The sequence below is a fragment of the Brachionichthys hirsutus genome, chromosome 10 (genome assembly GCF_040956055.1).
Source record: "Brachionichthys hirsutus isolate HB-005 chromosome 10, CSIRO-AGI_Bhir_v1, whole genome shotgun sequence".
NCBI lineage: Eukaryota > Metazoa > Chordata > Actinopteri > Lophiiformes > Brachionichthyidae > Brachionichthys > Brachionichthys hirsutus.
Genome location: NC_090906.1, coordinates 6,206,759 through 6,230,246, shown reverse-complemented (window position 1 = coordinate 6,230,246; position 23,488 = coordinate 6,206,759). Strand labels below are relative to the sequence as shown.

The following is a 23,488-nucleotide window of genomic DNA, read 5'->3' as shown; positions in this document are numbered from 1 at the left end:
GTATGTGAGCATCAGGTTGTGCATAAGAAAGATCTGAGTGGATCCTTAGCGATCCATCCACCCGTGTGTCTTCAGAGGGAGAATAAGATGGACAATGGCGGTCTACAACAGAGTTGAAAGGCGGAGGGACAGAAAGAGAGAGTCGCTGTGAAGAAGAGTAAAGCCGATGACTGATGAGGTCTGGATCTTCGCTAATGCACCACTGAGTGATTGCCCCTCCACTGTCCCAACCAGGGATGAACGGCCCTCTATGGACCAAAAACTCCAAGATCGGGTCCTGGCTGGATCCAAATACTCGGCACGCTCTTCATGACTGTTTTTCCACATATTCCCTACCTGGCTCATGTGGTCTGTGTGAGACAGTTTCTTTCAGCAGATATATAGTAGATGGCCAATTTACTACACACAACAGGACAACCAAATTACTGTACGCAGGTCTCACGCTGGAACCATACAGGATGAAATTACGCTTCAGGTATTTCAACTTCAGTTGACTGATGGACGATGAACTGAAAAATATGATTTGTTTTTCCCACCTACGAAGAAGCATTTAAATGCCAGTTCATGTCTTCAAAGTAAAAAAAAAAATACCCAAAATAATGCAGATCTCAAACATAGTTTAAAAAGTGTTCTCATTTACATGCAAGAAAAATGCGGTTTTACTCTCATGTGTGTCATAGACGCTGAAAACAAATCATATTACTAATTTCCACCTGCAAGATTTTTTATTTAGGAGTTTCAGTGTAAAAGTTGATTAAACTTGAGTGAATATAATTTGGAGCCCTTTGTCATTCATGTTTTCCTTCCCTTTCAAGTTGAGCAAATGTTTTCTCCACATGCTTCTCAATTGCGCGATCCCATTCGGTGGGATACGAGCGGCCATTTACCAAAAGACTGTGTTGACTTAGCTTTACTGCAAACCACTTTCCAACGTGAGCCTTTCCCTCGGCATTCTCCTCTTCCTAGCCAGCCATTACTTTTCAATTCATGACTGCCAAACTACCTTCAATGAAAAAATAAATACAACTCTTATCTGTAAATGTTGCATTACGTAACGCTGTAATTAATGCTGTTTCGAACTAGTTCAGTTGTCCATTGCACCTAAGATGCTATTTGAGCACGAGTAGTACTCCTAATGCCGAGGACACTCCGCCATCAACCGTACACTTGTTTACAAAAGTTGATTTTATAGAGAGATGTGAATGTTGAAATGTAAGCTTCTGTCTTTATGTGAGGATACGCAATGAAATGTTTACTACGATGATGATGATGATGAGGAGGAGGAATAGGTGTTTAGAGCCAGGCTCGGCTGGCTGGCCATGGAAGAGAGACCAGACTCCAGCGTGGGAGGAATTCTTCCCCAGAAAACACCCTCATCTGGCCCACAGAACTCTTGATTTAAGAAGACAAGTTAAAGTCTCGGTGTTCACTAGATTACATTAGTGGATAAAAAAAAAACTGTGCTACTTAGTTCAAAATAAAGAGTGTAAGTGGAGGAGACTGTAGCAAACTGGGTGTTTGTGGTATTGGACTGACTTGTTGGTTCGATCCCAACCTTCTGGCCTGTGCAGTGTGAACTCAACTGTGGCGCTGAGCTGTCAGACGGATTGACAGGAGGAAAAATGTGCTTGATGACAGACTTGATCCTAACCAGCTTCTGTTTTTACAGAAGGTTTGATATGACTTTCTTCTGCTATGCATTTCCAAACTGCTGTGGTTTGGCAATGCGTTCATGTGTCCTGACCTTGGATGTTTGTCTTTGTGTCTGTATTGTTCCGCTGCATCTTTTTTTTTTTTTTTTGTGTTCCACTGGGGCATCTCATGTCTGGAACCATCTAACCGCTGTACTTTATGTAGTATGTTGCAACAGAAAAACTCGAATCATCCTATAGCTTTTATTTTACGGCTCCCAGGGTTTCCACGGAAATGTGCTTGCATGAGCCTTTTCTTATTACAACCGTGTTTTTCTTGAATATTTTTACACCATGAAGAATCCATTCCATACGGTGGAGGGATTTTGAATTTCACTGTGAGTGGAGCATGAATCTTGCTTCTTTTCCCCCCATATAAGCCTCCCTCCAGTTCAAACATATTTAAAAAGCCAAGGGTGCCTGTGCTGTTGCTGTATGTAGGTTGGACCTCAGATTCTCCCTTGTCCCTTTATGATCTATAGACTCTTTGGAGGGGAGGATGAGGTCACCCTATGTCCAGGTGGACGGTCATGGGCCTTTAAGCATCTTTAATTAGATTTAGTGAAAATGATGGGGTCATCATGTATGGGAGTGTCCGTGTACGTGTGAACATGGACACTTTCATCCAGCTGTCAACCCCACAGGTGGTTAATCCATCACAAAAACTCAAAGAGATATGAGGAGCCGCCACACATGAGTGTAGATCCCATGGATATAGCGTTAGTCTCAACAATGTACTCCAAAACCCCAGCTGTAAACACTAACCACAGGAAGAAGTGCAGAGCGACCCCTGTAGGGAAACCTCAACTGTCTAGCCACGGCAAAGCTACAATTAAGAACCCTGCTCTTAATGTCCTATAGGAGCAGAATGTCCAGGGGACAGTGTTTCTGCCTGTCTGGAGTTTGTAGAGTATGTGTAATGGTAATGACATGTGTTAGTCGGACGGGAACAAGGTTGTTTCTGGATATCTGTAAAGGTGGTCCTGTACTCTGGGGGCCAGTCCACATGTCTTTTGTTCTTTTTCACTTCCACCATGCTTTACTGAGGAGTTCATTAGGGTTAGGGAAACCCAATGGGGAAGCAGTGAATGTGCGGTTATGGAAAGCAGAAACTTCTGGATATTTGCAGCAGAATGCTGGAACAAGTGGCGGCCAGGAGCGTTCCTCATTTAACGGCTTTCCTCAGTAGCTTGGTGTTCGCATTCCTCTCTTCTCGATCAAATGAGCTTTTCATCTTTTCATAATTTATTGATTGATTTATGCAGTGGCATCTACACAAGCACAAATTTGTCCAAATTATTTTAAGTTAACAAGGGCCATATATGGCACCACACTGTGTTTTGCACCAGTATTTAAAATTCAGTCAAAAAAACACAGGGGAGATTTCTTTTTTGGATTACGCAAGGAGTTTAGTCTATACAAGAAATGTGTGTGTATGTGGGGGTGTGCATGTGTGTGTGTGTGTGTGTCAGTGTAAGCAGATGAAATATGTTAGTCAGAAGAGACAAATGAGGCCAAGTGTCTGTTTAAGACCTCTGCCTGTTGGGAGTCCTCACGTAAACAGTCTGAAGCCCTTTGTTGGAGAAATGTTTCTTGTCTTACATCTTAACTGGATTTTCAAGTCAGTCAGTCTCTTACTTAAATGCCGGCTGAATACCACTTTGTGTAACTTCACTCTCCAGAATTCTGTCGAGTTTCTGTCGACCCCGGAACCAGTCTGAATACCGCTGTTAAACCGCTCCTGTCCTCTCCTCTCTTTCACGAACATTTCCCCCTAAGTTCACTCCCTCTGTGTCCATAGCAATACTTTTGTATTTTAACTCACCTTATCTGTGAACTCAGATTGTCACTTTTTATATTGTCCTGGATATCACAACAAGTAGTTCTAATGGTGTGTAATATTTGGACAGATGTATGGGCCTGCAAAATGACTGTATTATGGGACGGTATTGTGACAACAGAAAGGCCTACCAGCTCATATATCATAGCGATGACACATGTAAGTTGTCTCTCATGTAGATTTCCTTCCCTGCTGTGCGTGTTCATGTGGTGCTTTTTGAATTCCGAAACTTTCACAGGCTGTTTGGCACCGTTGGACCGTCCATGTCTTAAATCACGTCTCTTCTCTCTCAGGTGTCAGCCACAGATGAGGATCGCGGTTCCTTTGGTGCTCTATCCTACACCCTGGGTTCCAGTTCAGGAAGCACAGCGCCAACCCACTTTACCATAGACAAGGACTCGGGGCAGATTTGCACCCGCACTGCTCTGGACCGGGATGAGGGATTGGACAAGTTTGATTTGACCGTGACGGCAACAGATGGAGTAAGATCCCTTTTACCCTAATCTATAACAAATTGAAATTATTAGTTATGATCTGTCTTAATATTTACAATACAGCGCAGACACGAAAAATGAAACGTCCTTAACGTTCTTTTGAGAAAGACTTCTGATTTGAAATCTTCAAATCAGGTTAATTTTGAAGCGTTAGGTCGCCGTGACCTAACAGGTTTCTTGCGCCATCAATAATTCTCAGAGTCAAGATTTCAAGTTGAATTCAAATCAAAAATGTACGCTGTTAGAATAAATATCATCAAGGGAACGGATTCCAAGAGGACAGCATCCTGTTTCTTAGTGCGTCTTCAAACAAATCAAGGGGAGCCGCAGTAGCATGGCAAAGCAATCAGAGCAAAGAGTGAGGGAGTGTGGGAGGAAAAAGGTAAAGAAGTAGGAAAAAAGATTCAAAAAGGCTTTAAATAAGTTCTTAATATGATACTGTGCCTTACTTAAACCACGCTGTCATCTTCCCAGTAGGCCTTGCATGTAAAAAGCACCAATTAATCACATGCACTAAAATTCCACATATGAATCATTATGAAAATGATTGTTTTTGTATAGACTTGGATTTCATAAAGAAATAAAATACTATGCATATCCATGAACATTAATATATGTGTATTAGTGCAGAAATAGCGCATTCAGCACTGTTTCTTCTCTCCAGTCATCCCAGTTTAGCTCCAGATTGAATTCAGGCATGTAATTTACCGCCCGGCTCCTGTGATCCGTCTTCTCTCCCACCCCTCGCACACTCCCGATTCATCTGGTGTCTGTTCCCTCTCAAGTGGCTGTCCCTTTTTTTTATGAACTCATAAAACGAAGTCGGGATGTACAGTGTAATGAGTCCAAGCGTTGCTCTTTGCGGACCAATGCACATCGCAGTTGATTGGATCCATGCATTAGGCATCTTCAACAAAGAGCTTTTGCTTTCATCCAGACATCTGCTTTTTTCACTGTGTGACATAAATCTGTTGTTACAGATTCACATGCAAGTGCTGGCTGGTAACTTTTCACCAGGAGATAGAAGGCAACTTATATATTATCTTCCGGATTTTGTAGGAAGGTTGAGAGGCTATGCTTTAACGAAGGAATTCTTCTCATGATTTAAGGCTCCCTTTGTTTTAGTAGATTAGTCCGATCATGCCGGTATTTGTGCCTGTTCTGCTCATGCTACCCTGGTTGCTTTGCTAGCTTCACGTTTGTGTGCAAAAATCTGGAATCAAAACTAATCTAATAGCAATTATTTTTATTTTCAGGGTGGCTTGAGCTCAGTGGTCCAAGTTCAGGTATCAGTGGAGGACATCAATGATAACCGGCCTGCCTTTTATCCGGTCCTCTACACGGTCAGTCTCAGTACCCATAGTGCCCCGGGAACGTCCGTCGTAAAGGTGACAGCTAACGACCCTGACACTGGGGCAAATGGCAGGGTGACTTACCGCACGATACCTGGAGGAGGATCTGCTTTCTTCACTCTCAACAAAGACACAGGTATCAGCGCCACTCGTCTACACACACTGAGCAACTATGGATTAACCGATGGGAAATTGAATAAAGGGATAAAGAGTACATTTGCGTTTACTTACCTTTCTTCCTCTATAGGTGTGATTTCTCTTTCTCGCTCACTCCACGGCAAAGCCAACACGGTAATCTCCATGGTGATATCGGCAGAGGATGGAGGTGGCCTGATTGCACCAGCCAATGCCAGGGTAAACGTGAGTGTGGTGGGAGGCTCGGTGACATCCCCCGTGTTTGAGCAGGCCCAGTATTTCTTCACTGTGTCCGAGGGTGTCCTCAGGGGGACGGCAGTGGGACTAGTCCGTGCTGTGGTCAAGTCAGGTGAGGAGTCTTGTCCATTTGTCCATTTGTCACTGTGTTTTTTACCTCTATTTCATTTTTATTTAAAAAAAAATGTCCCCTGTTGTACCAGCAGCTACTTCTAAGGATGTCTCATACTCCATCTCTTCCGGAGATCCAGATGGTTACTTCATAATTGATAGTGCCTCTGGTACCATCCGCACTGCCCTTCCTTTGGACCATGAAACCTGCTCCAGTCTTGACCTGGAGATCCAGGCACGCTCTGGATCTCCTCCGGCATATGGAACCAGCCGAGTACGAATAACAATTTCAGACGTCAATGACAATACTCCCACCTTCCATCCTTCCTCATCGGAGTCCCTTCTTGTACCTGAGGTCACCAAAATGGGCACTGTTATCTACACCATTCAGGCCACCGACAAAGACTCTGGTCATAATGGTCAGCTCAGTTTCGATCTGGTTTCTGCTGGGGCTGCTGGTAGCATTGGCCAGAGAACGTTTGGTGTTGACCGGGGCAGTGGGGAGGTGCGTTTGATTGGGAGTCTGTCATATGAAAGTGTCCCACGATATGACCTTCAGGTGATTGTCAAGGATGGCGGAGCACCTCAGCTTAGCTCCACCTTCACTCTTGTGGTCCACATCCAAGCGCAAGATGCACATGGTCCCAACTTTGACACCCTGACCTACCGCGTGGAGCTTCGAGAAAACACACCTCTCAAAACCCGTTTCCTCCAGGTTCGAGCACTCAACATAGAGGCTTCGGGGAATGATGGAAGCGCCGCTTCTTCCTCCTCCTCCATATCCTACCGCCTCAGACCTGACGGCGATGCTGCCGGTTTTGGCATTGTGCCAGACAGCGGGTGGCTCTTTGTTCGTAGCTCTCTTGACCGAGAGGTTAAAGACATGTACCTGTTGACCATCCTAGCCACTTCAGGCCCAGGAGGGGTGGGTCGAACTGGCAGCGCTACAGTCAGGGTGACTGTAACTGATGAGAACGACAATTCCCCAAGACTGAGCCAGGAGAGAGTGTTCCTGGCCGTCAGAGAAAACCTTCTGGCGGGGACAGGCTTTGGCAGAGTGGCTGCAACCGATAGAGATGCAGGGCTAAACGCTCGGCTCGCCTACAGGCTGCTGCATGCGAACAGGCATTTTCAGATGAACTCGCAAACAGGTGAGATCAATTTTTGATGTAAGAGCACTTTAGTAAGTTTAGTAAGTATTTTTTTGGACGTAACACTGGATGAAATGTAATAACTTCACAAACAGTACATATACCGACACACTATCCCCTTTTTAGAAAGAAGGATTTGCTTTTTGTCAAATAAGTGAAGACTATTCATTGCATCGTAACTCATGTAAGTAATGCAGTCTAAGGCTATCTCTCCTCCTTTTTAAGGTGAGATCAGTACCCGCCTTGCTCTGGACAGAGAGCAGCAGTCAAGTTATCAGCTTGTTGTGGTCGTACAGGATGGCGGTACGCCTCCACGTAGCGCCACCGGCACTGCTCACATCACTGTGCTGGATGAAAATGACCATGCCCCTGTTTTCACTCATGCCAGACCGGACAGGAAGCTGCTCCTTCAGGTGAGAATGACAAATCAAATCTACCCCATGCTTTGTTAGTTTTAGCTTTGATTTAAAGCCTAATCCCATGCTGTGTGAAGACTCTTCCACACTTCAGAAAGACATTAAGATGAGCAAGCTTTCTCTATTGCAGGTGGTAGAGGGTCTTCCATCAGGGACAGTCCTCAGGACATTGACAGCAAAAGACCCAGATGAGGGAGAAAATGGGACCATATACTACTCTTTATCAGGTAAGTACATTTCTGGCACATCCCTTAACTTTGACGTCAAATCGTTCAAGTCAGTGCAATATTCGACTTTGCTTTGAGCTCCACGTCTGTTCTGCCTCCTGAAGGCCCCAGAGCGGAGCGCTTCTCCCTTAACCCGACCAGTGGCGAGCTGAGAACCGCTTCGCCCCTCAGATGGGCAGAGCGGGCCGAATACGCCCTCACTGCAACGGCTGCCGACCATGGCACCCCAGGCCTCAGCTCCACATGTCTGCTAAAGATAAAGGTAAACAAAAGCTGCAGTTCTTCACGCTCTCATCCATCCTCCTAACTGCAACGCAACCAGAGACATTTGCTGTGTCTCTGGTGACCAAACCTAAAGCTGTCACATCCACACATTAAGTCAGTTCTTTTGCATTCCTTGCTGCATGTGAGTAATTCTCTCAAACTGCGTGCAAAGAGAACAGTATAAATGTCAAAGGAATTGGAAATGGAGGTAAATATGACAAGGAGAGAAACTGAAGCTGTGACTGTACAAACAAATGCATCTATCCAAACTAGTGTGTGTTTCCTGCACAAGACGTTAGTGGGTAACCAAAACTCAAGGTGAGAAACCCTGAGCTGCAGGAGGGAGGTGGTCTGTCCTGAGTTATTGTTCTGAACTTTCTGTCGGGGGGGGGGGGGGGGGGGGGGGTCGACCTTGCATTTCACCACAAAATATACAGAATTCAAAAGCAGGGCCACCGACGCATTTAGCTGGAAAACGATGGCTTTGACTGAGAACCTTTGAGCTCTATGTGATGTGATTTCCCAAAAGGAGAAGGATGCTAATTACCGTTGTGTTTGCCTGCGCTCTGCTTGTGCAATCCTGAGATTAGGCAGAGAGGAAACAGGTACCTTGGAATCAAATGCTCCCAGATGAGATTTGATGAGAGCCAGCTGCATCAAATTGCTCAGATAGAAAGAGAATACATCACTGTACAGTAGCAGGCAGTGACACATCCACGCACATGGGTGCTCTCGCTGTGACGACACACACAACAAGCTCTTGTGAGCTCAAATTTCCATAAAGTGATTGTGAGATTTAATTTCACATAGGTATGAGGGATAGTGTTATACACCACAAATACTACAGTACACACATTGTCTAGCTTGTACAGGAACAGGGCATGGGGTAAAAGCAAAGGAAAGTGAAACAGAAAGTGCAGTAGCTGATTGCACCAATTTGTACAAGAGTAACCCATTTTAAAATTGGAAGATGTCTTTTGGCTGCAATCCTGTCACCTTATATGTGCAAAAATGTGTTTCTCAAACATCACAATAGTCAATTTAATTAATGAACTTACTAAGTATCTCTTGCTTTCTGAATCGCTGTAGTAGAATGTAGAATGTTGTAGAGTCAGCAGCATGTGGATTTCAGTGCACTTTAGCTTCACATCCACATGTGAAGTTAAAGTACACACATTGTCACCTTCACCTTCCTTGTCTTCGAGGTCAATCGTTGATATTCGTGTTTGGCAGAAACATAGGGGAGATCCATTTCACTGTAATAGATCTTAGAAATGAAAGGAGAGATGAGATGCGTGTGGACTTTGATGATGAAATGCCAGCTTGTTAAGATTTGCTATTGTTGTCTGCCTTCAGCGCTCTTTGATTTGTCCCAGAGCGACATTGAACCCCGAGGCCGATGCTCAGTGTGGCAAAAACCCTCAAGCATGCGATTTATTTCTCATCAGGCCAAGACCGCAAGCACATGCAGGCTGCACTTATTGTTCTGCATTATTTGAACTGGGATATTTACTGTTTTCCCTACCATTCGACCATTCACTATTTTGTCACAGGTCACAAACTCCGACTCTCATCTCAATGCCAGACTGCTGCAGTATCAAGATAGTTACTGGAACGGTTGTATATAAAGTCTTCACGCACAGTGAGAAGACCTATGAGGGTTATTATACTAATAGCCACAAAGCAGAAACAGACTACAGCTCAAGGCTTTGTTTAGGGATGGACTTGGATGCTTTAGTGCCTGCAGAATACAAAGTGACATCAGATTCAATGACATATGAAGCACTGCAGTCACCTTGATGCTTTCTTTCATTACTTGACATTGAAATGTTTTCACATTGATCTGAATTATCATGAATGTACAGTATGAAGACATTAAGAATTAATTCTGCATTAAAATGAGACTCTTTCGCTTCCTGGTGTCCTTTCCTCCAGGTTCTAAGTTCCACCCGGGCCAACAACAAGCCCAACATGCTCTCAATGACCCTGAGCACAGTCGAAGGTGCCTCTCCAGGTTCCATCCTCGGCTCTGTCCGGACACATGGCCAACAGGAATCTTCTTTAATGGAAGGCCAAGTGACCTACCTGGTGGTGGGGGGCACAGACCGAGATGGGACTTTCATGGTGGACCGTTTAAAGGGCGATGTGTACCTGGTGCGCGATCTCGACTTTGAGAAGGGGTCGACTTATACGCTCCACGTCGAGGTTTCTGACTTCTCCCAGGCTTTTCCCAGCAGCCACCTGGTGCAGTTGGATATCAACGTTCAGGATAGCAATGACCATACCCCCCAGTTCACAGAAGACCCTGTTACCATTGTAGTCCCAGAAAATATAGAGCCAGGGGCTTCTATATATTCATTCCAGGCTTTGGATCAGGTGGGAAACCGAAATATTCACTTCATTGTTGATTGATCTGCCTATTATTTTCTGATTATGTAATTGTTTTTAATCATAAAACAGCAAAAAACAAACAAACATATAAATAAGCTCAAGAGTATTTCAAATGATGATGTTGTCTGGATGTATTAGATATTCAGTTTACAAGATAACTGGAATATTTATTAATCTGGTGGATTTGCTGCTTTCACCGTGATAAAAAATGCTCGTGACTGTTTCCCACCAGCAATTTTTATATATCTCTTCTACAGGATGGCAGTGGACCCAACAGTGAGCTACGTTACTCCATTGAGCATTACTGGCCGGACTTGCCTGACCTCCTGGCCCTCGATCCCTCCACTGGAGTCCTGACCCTTGGGCAGAAGCTGGACCGTGAATCGACACCGTCCCTCTACCTTGTGGTTCGGGCCACAGACCAGACAGTGGATCCGTCCCAGCGGCGCTGGGGTTCAGTCACTGCTCGTGTGTTTGTAACAGATGAGAATGACAACTCTCCAGTGTTCAGCTCGCCATCAGCTGTCAGTGTCATGGAGGATCAGCCTGTAGGGTGAGTCACATGCTTTTACTGTAGTTTGTTTTGGCTTCCTCGGTGCATTACTCTGCAATTGCTTTCACACATTTCTTTCTTCTTCTTTTTTTATAATGTTAGTAATCGTCTGTTTATCTCTTTCTTAAAGGTTTGTGATTTTGTATATGATGGCTCGAGATGAAGACGAAGGAGAAAACGGCAGAGTTTCATACAGAATCCAGTCAGGCAACAGTGCAGGGCGCTTCAGTCTGAACCCCACCACTGGTAAGCTTGTATTTCCAGTGACACGGCTTCTTCAAACACAGTTAGTGCTGCTATAAAGCAGAAGGGTCTGTAAAGACTGGAGCACCGCCATGAATACCCAATTTACACTCCATCAAGAGTCAATCAAGCAAAATCCACATCACTCCATCCATTTGCAGACCTAGTTTGAAAATATTTAATGCAGTGGGAGTAGGATGACTTTTTCAGTGGGATTTCATGATTGATAGATTATTGCTATCCCAACCCACAGCAGCACCTTGAATGAACAAAACTTTCCAGAAAATAATCATTATCCTGACTGAAGCGTTACATCTGCAGGGTCCCAACTGCTAAAACACTCACGACCCCTATAGCCCTCTTTACTAGACAGTCTTTCAATGCAAAGATAAGCAATGTTTCACATGAATAAAAGTTTTGGTATTCTTTTCTTGATCGATTTGTTCTTGGGAACCGATTGGGGTTGTGGACAGCCTTTGATATCTTATACATGTCTGTGGAATCTCTTTGCCCTCAGAGTTGGGTGGTGTAGGCTCGCTCAGGTCTGCCTGTGATGGGATTACGGGCCTTGAGTTGGCCCTTAATGCATCTTCCAGATGGAAGACAGACTTTACTTCATTACTGTCAAGAATCCGGTGCATTTTCAAAGGGGGGAGATTTTACCTCTGGTTTGCTTCACAGACCGTTGGTGTTAAGCTTATGATTAATAACATCTGTAATAAAAGAGAATTGGTTATCAACTGATCTACCTGGTTAAATTAAATATTTACTTAAATATTAAATTAAACAATTAAAACATTCAGTCTGGCAGATTGTATTTGTTTTTAAACTTTGATGTACCGGCATTCAGAAGCATTAATCTATGTTTAAATTAAACTTATCCACAGATATTGAGACTGTATAAGTGACAAAATATTGGCTGCAGAGGATGAAACAGTACAGAATGTGTTTGCCTTCCGTTATTCTGAAGTATGTGAGCGTGCAAAACATCACAGGAACAACTAATCCTCAGCCTCACAGTGCCAACAGTCAATGTGCAGTGTATGCATTTGGCACACTGATCATTTATAAATTACAAGAGAGACCATTTGCCATCTGTCGGACATGCACACACACACACACACACATTTCCCTCCCTTTGCCTGACCCCACCTTCAGTGGAAGCAAAACTGATACCAGGTGATTTGCTGTGATTTTCATAAAGTCCTAGCTACATAAAAATAATTTTGAAACAAAAAACAATAGACTATGCCCTGCAGCGGCCATAGTTTGAGTTGAGGCAGCAAATAGGTAGTCTGTGCTAGTTTGGATTCTGTGTGGCTTTTCTTACACGCATGCACTTGAGATTTCACGATGACTTGGCAGCACACCGATTCACATTTCACTGCCAGGGTAGATTAGTGCAACTGGCGTGAAGTAGCCGTGAGCTCTCTCTCACCTACTATGGAAACTGTTATAAAGTCAGTCTGTCAGGGTTTTGTTTTTACTGATGCTCTAGGCATATAAATACTGCTCTCCCATGTATGCAAAATAACATGTCAATAAAAAATAAATCTAAACACGCATTTCAAGACCGCATTCAAATGACAATACATGTTTTGAAGTAGGTATTCGAGCGTTCTCAATCATCACTTACTGAATCTGTTTCTGTGTCGCAGGATCTCTCTCCATTCTGAAGGCTTTAGACCGGGAGGAGCATGAAGTCTTCAATCTGACCATTGTAGCAGAGGATCATGGGTTTCCTCAGCTCGCCACCTTTCAGGTGTTGGCCGTACAGGTGATTGATGTGAATGATGAAGCTCCACAATTCCAGCAAGCAGAGTTTGAGGCCCACGTGATGGAAAACCAAGGACCAGGAACAACTGTTTTGACAGTTACTGCCACTGACCGCGACCAAGGTCAGTTTAAATGTGTAGATTCCATGTTATGGTGTCTGTCATTTTTCAATTCCTCAAAAGAGTTCTATAGTTATAGTTCCCATACCGGGAGTCGAACCCAGGCCACCTGGGTGAAAACCAGGAATCCCAACCGCTAGACCATATGGGACCCTGAGACAACAAGGCACATTAACCCAAAGCTCATGCTAATGTGTGAAAATGTGTGTTTTATAGACATAATCTCAAACCAGATTCCAAAAGGATAATACAGCTGTTCTTTGCAGTCCTAAAATCATTCATATCGATTGCTTTTTCTGTATTGTTCTCAGTATTTATTTTCTTTGTGTCTTCTGTTTGTCTAAATGGAGGTTCAAATGGCCAAGTGACATATGGAGGTGTGACAGAGGAAGGCTTCATCGTCAACCCCATGACAGGGGTCATCACAACCACAAAGGAACTGGACGCAGAGCGACAGAACCACTACACACTCACCGGTACTGCTCTATCCATAGTCTTTTTTTTTAGAGCTGTTGCATGCTAACTTGGTGTTCTAAGCATTTTTAGGAGACAACATCTCATATACTTTACAATTTCTATCTCCCATCAGTATATGCCAGGGATAGAGGGTTGCCCCCTAACTTTGCCAAGGCTGTGGTCCGTGTGGAGGTGCAAGATATTAATGACAACGCTCCACTATTTGCAAAGCTATGGTACGAGTTTGAGGTGCCGGAGAACCAGGGCCCTGTAGAGCTTTGTTTCCTCAAAGCCACAGACCCTGACTCTGGTCCTGGTGGAGAACTGGTGTACAGGATCACTGGTGAGAAACAGAGCTGGGCGTCTGCAAGGGATGTTTTTGAATGGATTTAAAGTGATTTAGTTTGCCACAACAGATGAATTTTTACAATTCTGTGTCACATGACCTCCAGCTGGTGACCCCGAAGGAGAGTTCCACCTCCACTCCAGCACAGGAGCCCTTTCTACTTCACGCGGCCTCGACAGGGAGACGAGGGGAAAATATACTTTGGAGGTGGTGGCCATGGATCGAGGCGGCCCATCTCTCAGCACCACTGTCACAGTGGACGTTAAAGTTCTGGATGTCAATGACAACAGCCCTGTTTTCAGTAAAAGCAGTTACTCTGTTGAAGTGTCAGAGGACGCAGCAGAGGGGTCCCACGTTCTGCAGGTCAGTAGGGAACTAGAGGATCACAATATGTATCTTTATGTAACTGTATATCTCATTTCTAATAAAGCTAATCATAACTTATCTATCTCAAGGTGTCAGCCAAAGACGTTGATGATAACCTAAATGGAAAGGTCCTGTATTTCCTTGGCCATGAGGCTCATGGAGCGTTCGCTGTCGACGAGAACACTGGCGTTGTCGCCACATCAGCACCTCTGGACCGGGAGAAGTTGCCGTCATACAGCTTCCAGGTGTTCGCGGTTGACCTTTCCCCTGCTTCTCCCAGGAACTCCACTGCTCGGGTAAATGGAACGTAGAATTCGAAGGTCTCTTGTTGACTAATTGTAAATGAGTAAAACTGTAAATATGTACGGGGAACGCTTTTTATTATTACAGCCATACATGTTACACTTAATCTACATATGGCGCTTTCCTCTAGGTGACAGTCACTGTCCTGGATGTAAACGACAACACCCCCGTCTTCATCCAGGATCCGCTGGTTATTGAAGTGTCCAGCAGGCATTCCCAGCGTGTTCTTGCCACCATGAAGGCTGAGGACAAGGACTTTGGTGCAAATGGTTCTGTGTTTTATCGTTTCGCCATGCCGGTAAAGGGCTTCAGCATCAACTCCCTGACTGGGGAGATCCAGGCCACTGAGCCACTGGAGGATCTATCCCAGGCTCAGAGGACCCTGATAGTGGAGGCCATGGACCAGGGCAGTCCAGCTCAGTCTGCACAGGGGGTGGTAGTGATTTTCGTAAAGGAGGTGGATTACAACGGCATTCGCTTCTCTCGAAATGCCAGAGACGTCAGCATACAGGAGAACGCTTCAAAAGGTCTGGCAGTGATATTATGAATTGGAGTATTCATATCTGTCCCTTTATAAACTTTGAAGATCAATCTGTTGGTAGAAACAATGATTATTTTCTCTGTTATCCTTGAAAATTCCAGGCACAGCTGTGGCTCAGACTCAAGCGCAACACCCAGATGGCACACGTAAGGGCATTAGCTACAGCATCTTCAGTGGGAACAGAAAGCAGGCTTTCTCCATTATATCCTCAACAGGTGAAAGTCACACTGGAGAGTCTAATAAAACGATAATTCAGTTTTCCATTGAAGGATGTCAATTAGTTGTGCTTAATCTATCATTTCATGGTCTCCTGGTCCTCTTCTCCACTGAAATCTGTGTTCTGCAGGTGAAATCAGGGTGCAGAGCTCCAAGGGGCTGGACTTTGAAGACGCTCCCAGACTCCGGCTTGTTGTGAAAGCTGAAACTGTGTCCTCCGCCTCGTTTATGGCTGTCAACTTGATTCTGCAGGATGTCAATGACAACCTTCCACGCTTCCAGTTGCAAAATTATGTAGCTTACATGAAGGAAACACAGGGATATGAAATGCCAATTATACAGGTACAGGTATAAAAATATAATGAAAAGAAATAAGGTTTACTGCAGTTTTGATAAGAATTGAAAATAAATGATCTTCATTCTCTCTTTTCTTCATTGCCGTTTTTCTTCGCCAAGGTGGTGGCTGAGGATGTGGATCAGGGGCAAAATGGTCAGGTGACCTACTCCCTCCAGTCGTCAGGCATGAGCGGCCTGTTCAAGATTGACCCGGTGACAGGAAGCATCACCACAGCAGCCATCATGGACCGCGAGATCTTTACCCAGACCAAGTGAGAACAAATATGAAAACTGGGATCTCCTTTTCTGTATATGTACATTTTCTGCTGAAGATATAAGCACATATTGGCTAAAATTCATTGCAAAATGCAAAATTATGTATTTATTGTATGTTAAAGATACAAAATCAATCCCATCTCTAATCCCATCCACTTTTTCATCATCAATGTAAAAAAAAAAAAAAGGCAGAACTTTAAGATAACAGACAGAAAGACATAGGACAAATGCTTTTTTGTGCCCACCCACAGGCTTGTTGTCACAGCGACCGATAGAGGAAGTCCACGATTGGCCGGTTCAGCTACATTGACAGTGATCATTGTTGACCAGAATGACAACAGCCCCACTATTCCCTTACCCCAGGAAGTCCGCATCCCAGAGAGTAAGTTAGATTTTCAGCTTTTATGTAATTTTCAACTTATACATCTTCTGAAAGTCAATTTACAACGAAAACAAACATTTACGGAACAAAATCTGTCACCAGACAAATACAATGCGGGTACAAAATGGGCAGCTGGACATCATGCCTGTGCAACAGTATACAAATTGTGCTTTCTCTTTCTCTTCCTGTCAGATATGTTGATTGGCACAGAGATCACTCTTGTGACGGGTAACGACGTCGACTCGAGCCCGGCCCTCTCCTACTCCTTGCAGCTGGACCCAACAGCTATTGGCAAGTTTGGGATTCATCGATACAGCGGCGGCATATCCCTTACATCCGCTCTGGATTTTGAGGAGAAGACATGGTACACCCTAACAGTCAGAGCCACCGACAGTCAACACCAAACTGAGGCTAACATCACAATACTGGTGCAGGACATCAATGACAATGCACCGGCATTCAGCCACGATCTCTATCAGGTATCATGTCCCATGAATGAAGATGGCTTTCTCTTTACTTGTTTTACTTTTAATCAATTATCTAGTCATTCCGTGCGCTACTTTCTTCTGTTTTTGCACGTAGTTTTGAAGGTAGCTCTTTACAATAGAGTTGAAAGAAAGTATTTACTGATGGCATTTAATGGCAGCAGAAGACGTGGTTGTATAAATTCCTCTGTTTATGGAAATTACCTCAACGTTAGCACAAGCCCACAAGGCAAACTCTGATGGGCTCATTTTGTTTAATCAGTCCTTATAATCAAGTTTCACAATATATCTGCGCTCCAGGTAACGCTTCCCGAGCACACGCCAGCAGGAAGTGCAGTTATCACCGTAACAGCAACTGACGGGGATTCTGGAGAAAATGGAAAGATCACCTACAGAGTGATGTCATCAACCCAGGAGGGTTACTACATCGACCCTAACAATGGTAAACAACCTGGTTCCCGTTTCAAAAGAAAGTAATATCAAATTCCCTTTCAAAAGTGTCTTCCCAAAAATGTCTGACTCTCTCTCTGGTGTCTCTGGTGTCTGTTACCAGGAACCCTGTTCACTGACCACAGAGCCGAGTTTGACCCTGAACGTCCCTCAGTCAGTATTGTTATAGAAGCCTCTGACGGAGGCCTGCCTTCCCTCTCCTCCCTCACTACGGTCCAGGTCCAAATCTCTGACGTTAACGATAATGCTCCTGTGTTTCACCAATCAGACTACAGGTTGGTTACATTCACTGGGTTGTGGGTGTGTGATGATGTCATAGCAGCAGCTGTCTTATATGCACGACATTCTTCCGTCCCCAGGGCTACGGTTTCTGAGGATTCCATCCCAGGTTCGACAGTTCTGAGTTTCGAGGCCTTTGACAGCGACCTGTCTCGAGAAAACTGTGGTTTTGACTTTGCGATTGCCAATGGGAATGAAGGCAATGCGTTCCAGATTGAAAGCAGTGTGCGGTTCCTGGAAGGGCGGGGCTTTCAGACCGTTGGGACTCTGCTACTGGCAGAGGGCCTTGACTTTGAGACAAAGCCACTTTACAACCTCACCGTGGTGGTGTCAGACCGTGGCGTGCCACAGAGGAGCTCTAATGTTGCTGCAGTGATAACCGTTGGCGATGTGAATGATAACCCTCCGGTATTCGGCAGAGGGGAGTATACAGTGTCGCTGAGTGAAGGCGCCGCTGCTGGGACTGAGCTCATCCGGCTGACTGCTACAGGTGGGAAAGTCTCTCATTGAATGACCCTTTTTATTCCTTATTTTGTCTTCAGATAGCTCACCGCACTCTGTTGTTGTCTCCCCCCCCCCCCCCCAGATCCAGACTCAACTCCCAATGCTGAAGTCCAGTATACCATCAGCTCTGGTGATGAGGGGAACCTATTTACAGTGGACCAGTGGACCGGAGCCTTGCGGCTCCAGCGAACACTCGATCGGGAGCACCGGTCCACACATACTGTCATCATTCAGGCCACGGACGGACATGGTCACTTTGCGCTGGCGCCGGTCATTGTTGACGTCAAAGACGTGAATGATAACCATCCATTCTTCCCCGTGGACGTCTTGACAGCGAGTATCAGAGAAAACCAGCCACCGAACTCAGCTGTGACTGTTCTGCATGCCATTGACCATGACACAGGGGTTTTTGGTCAGCTCAAATACTACATGACGGAGCGTTCCGGGGTAGGAAAAGACAGCTTCACCGTGGACCATTCCTCGGGAGAAATCAGAAGCAAAATTCCCTTTGACTTTGAGAAGATCAACTCCTTCAATTTCGTAGCGGTGGCAGTAGATCCAGGGAACCACTCAGCCACTGTAACTGTACAGGTGTTTGTCACAGGTGAGGATGAGTATGACCCGCTCTTCACATCCTCCGATTTCTCCTTCGAAGTACCAGAGGAAGCTAAAAAAGGCCAGAGTATCGGGCAGATCCAAGCAAATGATGAGGACGGAGGAGTGGATGGCATTGTTCTCTATTCTCTTCCTACGAGCTCGCCATTCTTTGACATAAATAAAACAACTGGGGTGGTTTTCTTGAAGATGGATGGCTCAGGCAGCGGTAGCGGCGGTGGTTCGGGACGGACCAAACGAGAGGCGAGGCTGATGAGCCTGGATGTGAGAGCTCACAGTCCTTTGGATGCGTCTCGCACCACTTCAGCCCAGGTCACCATCGATGTCACCAACACCGCCTTCGGTTTGTCCCCTGACGTCAACATCCTGCTGGTTAGCATCATTGCTGTGTCTCTTGGCTTCATCGTATTACTTGTGGTCATGGCTGTGGCGGTATTCCTTGTCAAGTCACGAAGGAGGAAAAAAAGCCAGGAAGCAGGAAACAGAACAGTTGCCTCAGGAACTGCTCTGCAGAAAATGGACGATTGTACCGCCGGACCAGGAGGCGAGAGAATCTATCACCAAGCCTTGCCGGGCTATGCTGGAGATCAGGGTGGGCCCAGTGGCGGGCCGTACACTAGAGGCGGTTCTCTGGATCCTTCTCACTCAAGTGGGAGAGGCTCAGCGGAGGCAGCAGAGGATGATGAAATCAGGATGATAAATGAATATCCTCGAGTCGCCTCCATCACCTCATCCATGCAAGAGCACATCTCGGCCAGAGGACCAGACTCTGGAATTCAGCAGGATGCCGACCAGCTCTCTGATGTTTCCTGTGAGCCTGCAGCTTTGGAGGGCAGTACTTGGTTCAAAGGGAAGAAACTGGGAGGCAGTCTCAGTGGAACCTTGTTGTCTGGTCAGCTCCCAGTTTACAGAGATGATGGAAGTGGTTACCTTGCAGGAGGCCGTGGCCTCAACATTTCCCTTCCTAAGGATTACGCCTTCCCCGAGGACGGGAAACCTGCAGTGGATGGTTCCCTGACAGCTATCGTTGCGAGTGATGAGGAGCTCCGTGGCAGCTATAACTGGGATTACCTGCTCAATTGGTGCCCTCAGTTCCAGCCTCTGGCCAATGTTTTCACAGAGATTGCTAGACTGAAAGACGAAACTGCTCAGCAGAGTCAGAACCCCCGCCAACCATTTCAGCCCAAGCACAAAATGGATCCCAAACCTAGAATTGACCCCCCGCCTCTCATCACATCAGTGGCCCATCCAGGAGCCATGTCAGTTCCGCCAAAGGTTCCCGTGATTGGACGGACATTCCCCCACTTATCCTCGCTGCGAAGGTCCCCTATCAGTCACGAGGGGTCCATTTCATCAGCAGCAATGTCTCCCAGCTTCTCCCCTTCGCTGTCCCCTCTGGCAGCTCGCTCCCCAGCTGTCTCCCCGTTTGGTGTCAACCAAGGACCCTCAGCGTCCATGATCAGCACCAGGGAGCCCTCACTGGAGCAAAGTCCCGATCGGGACATGAGAATATGATGGAATATGGAAAAAAAACAGACAGCCTGAGACATTATGGAGCATCTATTATACTGTCATTCACAGAATAATTATTGAGAAAGAAGGTCTTAAAAATGTACAAATAGTGACATTTATTTCAAGTGTCCAGCCAAATTATTATTTGGCCAATACACACAAAGACATAAGTAGCCTCCTTTCAAATGCCAATGTTGGTTGGCAGCGCTATAGGAATTTGTGAAAGTGGAACATGTGCCTGAGTTGACAGGACCTACCCCCCCCCCCCCCTCCACCCCCCATCCACCGTGATGTAGGTCTCCATCCATGAACTGAACAGAACCGGCCTTTCAGGGGGAAATGAACTTGCCAATGCCATGCGGTCAGAGATACCTTCGTGTGTAATGTACATAGATAGACTTGCAGTTTTCATGTTACCTCACTGGCTGGCCAGAGAGCTAAGGACCTTGTTCCCTTTGTGTCTGTGGACATTTTTTTACACAACAGTATTAAACTTGTTTAGTAGCTGCTTTTTTAAATGGCCTCTGGAAATGTGTCAGAAAAATAGGTATTCAGAGACACTGAGCCATTGGATGGAACTGCTTCTTCTTCTTTTTTTTTCTCTCCAATCCAGATCACATGATTTCTACTTTATTTTTTATATATTTTTATATGAAAATATGATTTCAAAACCAGAAATGCCATTATTTCACATGGAGAGCTTATTAATTTCTTGTGAATTTGCATATATGTATATTTGTATGTATGCAGACTAAACTATGTACTGTGTGTCTAAGGATGTTTTGGGATTTTTTTATTTTATTTTTAGAAACTGTTGAAATGTCTGATGTGAGTGAGAGTAACACATTGTGTTTTTAGCATTATTTATATGAAATAAACTTGTTGCCATAATATTTCAACAGTCAGATATCAAACACATGATTAATCTTTGCTATGTTTTTACCTTCAGATGATCTCGTTTTCCCAAATTGGAGATCATAATAAACTCGGGGCAGGAAACAGATGCAATGTGTGATCAATATAAATGCCAGCTTGTCCAGCAGTTCCTCACTCTGTTGTGGTCTGCAGAACAACACATTATCTGTTATTCAGGGTCAACATTATTTGCTGATCACCTCTGTGTCTTTGAAAGTGCTTCCAAAAAGCTAATTACATCAGTCATTAACTTAAATCCACTTGACTGTGAAGCTCTTTATCTCAACACAATGCAATAGCATGCAATGAACAGGCTGGGATTCTCATATTCTCATTGGGTATAAAAGGCAATGTAGCACATGATTCAGACAGCAAAGCCTGAATGCATGAGGATTGTACAAGGATTTAGCAACCAGTACAGTATTTATTTCCCATGTTAACTCCAACATGTGGCCACCGGCATGCGGAGGTATTTTCAAGTTCCATGTGTTCAATCTGATTGTTATTCAGGGACAAATACATCTACCCTTCTCACCTCACTTTTTAACCTCATAGGACAAATTACAGTGACAGCATCCCATTTGCTGTCACCATCAGGGTTTTAAAGACAACTAATAGTCCCCCAAGAAGGTAGATCTAATGAGTAGCATAGGTAAATGCAGTCTGTTATCATTATTAGATTAGATTTGATATGACATGGTGTGATTTGATTTAATGAATGGATTCAATGGATAACATTTTAAAGTAGTAACATTTCAGAGCGTAAAATGTGTTTATTCATGAAATAAAATATAAAGTGTAAAAAGTAGTGATGACGGACATTCTCTTTTCTTTGAACTGATCTTGACAGAGGTATATATATATAAAAAAAGACCATATACCTGAAACAATGCACCAAACCATTTTATTCTAATACTTTCATTGATTTACAATCCTGAAAAAAGCAGAGCAGTCACACATATTTGTCCCTAGTAAATGTCTTTGGTAAACGTCATGATAAAAGTATTTTTCTATCACTAGATCTGCGGAAAAATAATCTGATCAAAGATCCTGATAACAGTGTTTTCTGATCTTCCAGCTCATATAAAGAGATGACGTGGCTGATTAATTAAATTTTTTTGTTAATTTCAAGAAGAGGTACAAACATGTTTACATAGCTGTTAAGCATTTCTGCCTCCTTTGGTCATCGCATGCAGCCGTACAATTCCTTCAAATCAAGTGAAAGATAAGCAGGTGGAAAATACTGCAGTGAAAGTGCAGCACGCAAGATTTCCTATGAAATGAAAGTTGATGACAACTCACCCATTTGAAATATGATCAATCTGAATAATCATTGTGTTATTACTATACCTCCACTAAAGACGTCACCCACAACATTTGGTTGGTTGGACTGTGACATCCCGGGATGACAAAGCAGGATCCAGTGTCCTCACTTGAACGCGCATTATCTAGTTTAATGTCAAGTAATTTGGCGCTCAAATCCTGAAAACCACCAATTTTCTTTTCTGTTTCCCTTAAAGGGACATACAACATTCATAAAAAGTCATTTGTATTTATGCTTTTGTCTGCTTTTCTTCCACTGATGTGAGGTGAGTGTAGCTGGAGAAAGCTTTGGTTGGATATTGTCATGCACCAATCACATTTAACGTCATTAGAATAAGACCCACGTCATGCTCAGAGTGTTCTATTGAAGAAAACATGCTGAGTTTGTGATTATTATGTTGTTGATAAGTGATAATAAAGGAAGTTTCTAATTAAGAGTCTGGTTTATTTTTCATACGTTCATACTTAAGATTTGAAAGCCACGTTTGGAGATGCCTTTCCATGCTGGACCTTTTCATTATACGTGCACTGACAAATATGATTATGATAGCACTACGAATGATGCCATTTTATAAAAGTCTAGAATCAGAAAAATGTAAATTGATTGCATCCCAGATGTTTTAAATGGTCAATAAAAACTGAGAAGATAAGACAGTGGAGCAGTTTGATCTCTGTTTGCACTTTCAAAGTGTGACTTAAATCCAGAGCCTTTAACATTCTCACTGCTGCATTTGTTTATTACAGGAAGTTTGGAGCAGAAGTAAAAACCCTTGGTGTAGCACAATTATGCACATCAATAAATATTATTCCCCACAAATGTCAGTCTGAAGAGAGCATTCCAAAAAGTGAGCTCTGCTGAATAGAACATGTTTTCTTTCCAGTGGGTCAGGCCAACCTGCAGCTGCTCTCTCTGGGAATCAATCCTTTAAACATCGTATTAAGTCTTGGCCTGTAGTTAGTGTCACTTTCTGACTTTGATCAGCTTATCTCTATGAAAAAATAAATCAGTGTAATCACTATAAGACACAGCTACTAAGACACAACATGTGCAGATGGCTGGTAACTGTCTGGGAAGTATTATGCACTCACTCAAGATTAGGTACAAGTATTAGTGCACAAAGATAGATGTTCAAGAATGTGGGCCAGTGAATTCACAGGAAAAGACAGAAAGAGCAAAAGAGAA

The 23,488-nt window shown here is 44.2% G+C and overlaps 1 protein-coding gene and 1 non-coding gene across 2 annotated transcripts in view; one reads left to right on the top strand and one right to left on the bottom strand.

The window, feature by feature from the left end:
* Nucleotides 1-20,070, top strand: part of dchs1b (dachsous cadherin-related 1b) — a 55,477-nt gene extending 35,407 nt beyond the window's left edge. Inside the window, exons 4-29 of the mRNA XM_068744298.1 lie at nt 3,825-4,013; nt 5,282-5,513; nt 5,625-5,861; nt 5,956-7,011; nt 7,237-7,424; nt 7,558-7,654; nt 7,759-7,916; nt 9,854-10,294; nt 10,567-10,862; nt 10,993-11,108; nt 12,764-13,003; nt 13,351-13,476; nt 13,590-13,799; nt 13,909-14,165; nt 14,258-14,464; nt 14,602-14,998; nt 15,114-15,227; nt 15,359-15,570; nt 15,685-15,836; nt 16,092-16,222; nt 16,415-16,701; nt 17,008-17,149; nt 17,261-17,432; nt 17,517-17,926; nt 18,023-19,701; nt 19,744-20,070. Coding sequence (XP_068600399.1) covers nt 3,825-4,013; nt 5,282-5,513; nt 5,625-5,861; nt 5,956-7,011; nt 7,237-7,424; nt 7,558-7,654; nt 7,759-7,916; nt 9,854-10,294; nt 10,567-10,862; nt 10,993-11,108; nt 12,764-13,003; nt 13,351-13,476; nt 13,590-13,799; nt 13,909-14,165; nt 14,258-14,464; nt 14,602-14,998; nt 15,114-15,227; nt 15,359-15,570; nt 15,685-15,836; nt 16,092-16,222; nt 16,415-16,701; nt 17,008-17,149; nt 17,261-17,432; nt 17,517-17,926; nt 18,023-19,701; nt 19,744-20,070 — 8,073 coding nt within the window. The remainder of the gene's footprint in view (nt 1-3,824; nt 4,014-5,281; nt 5,514-5,624; nt 5,862-5,955; nt 7,012-7,236; nt 7,425-7,557; nt 7,655-7,758; nt 7,917-9,853; nt 10,295-10,566; nt 10,863-10,992; nt 11,109-12,763; nt 13,004-13,350; nt 13,477-13,589; nt 13,800-13,908; nt 14,166-14,257; nt 14,465-14,601; nt 14,999-15,113; nt 15,228-15,358; nt 15,571-15,684; nt 15,837-16,091; nt 16,223-16,414; nt 16,702-17,007; nt 17,150-17,260; nt 17,433-17,516; nt 17,927-18,022; nt 19,702-19,743) is intronic.
* trnae-uuc (transfer RNA glutamic acid (anticodon UUC)) lies at nt 13,080-13,151 on the bottom strand. Its single transcript has one exon. It is a non-coding gene; the product is annotated as a tRNA-Glu (tRNA).
* Nucleotides 20,071-23,488: the final 3,418 nt, after the last annotated feature.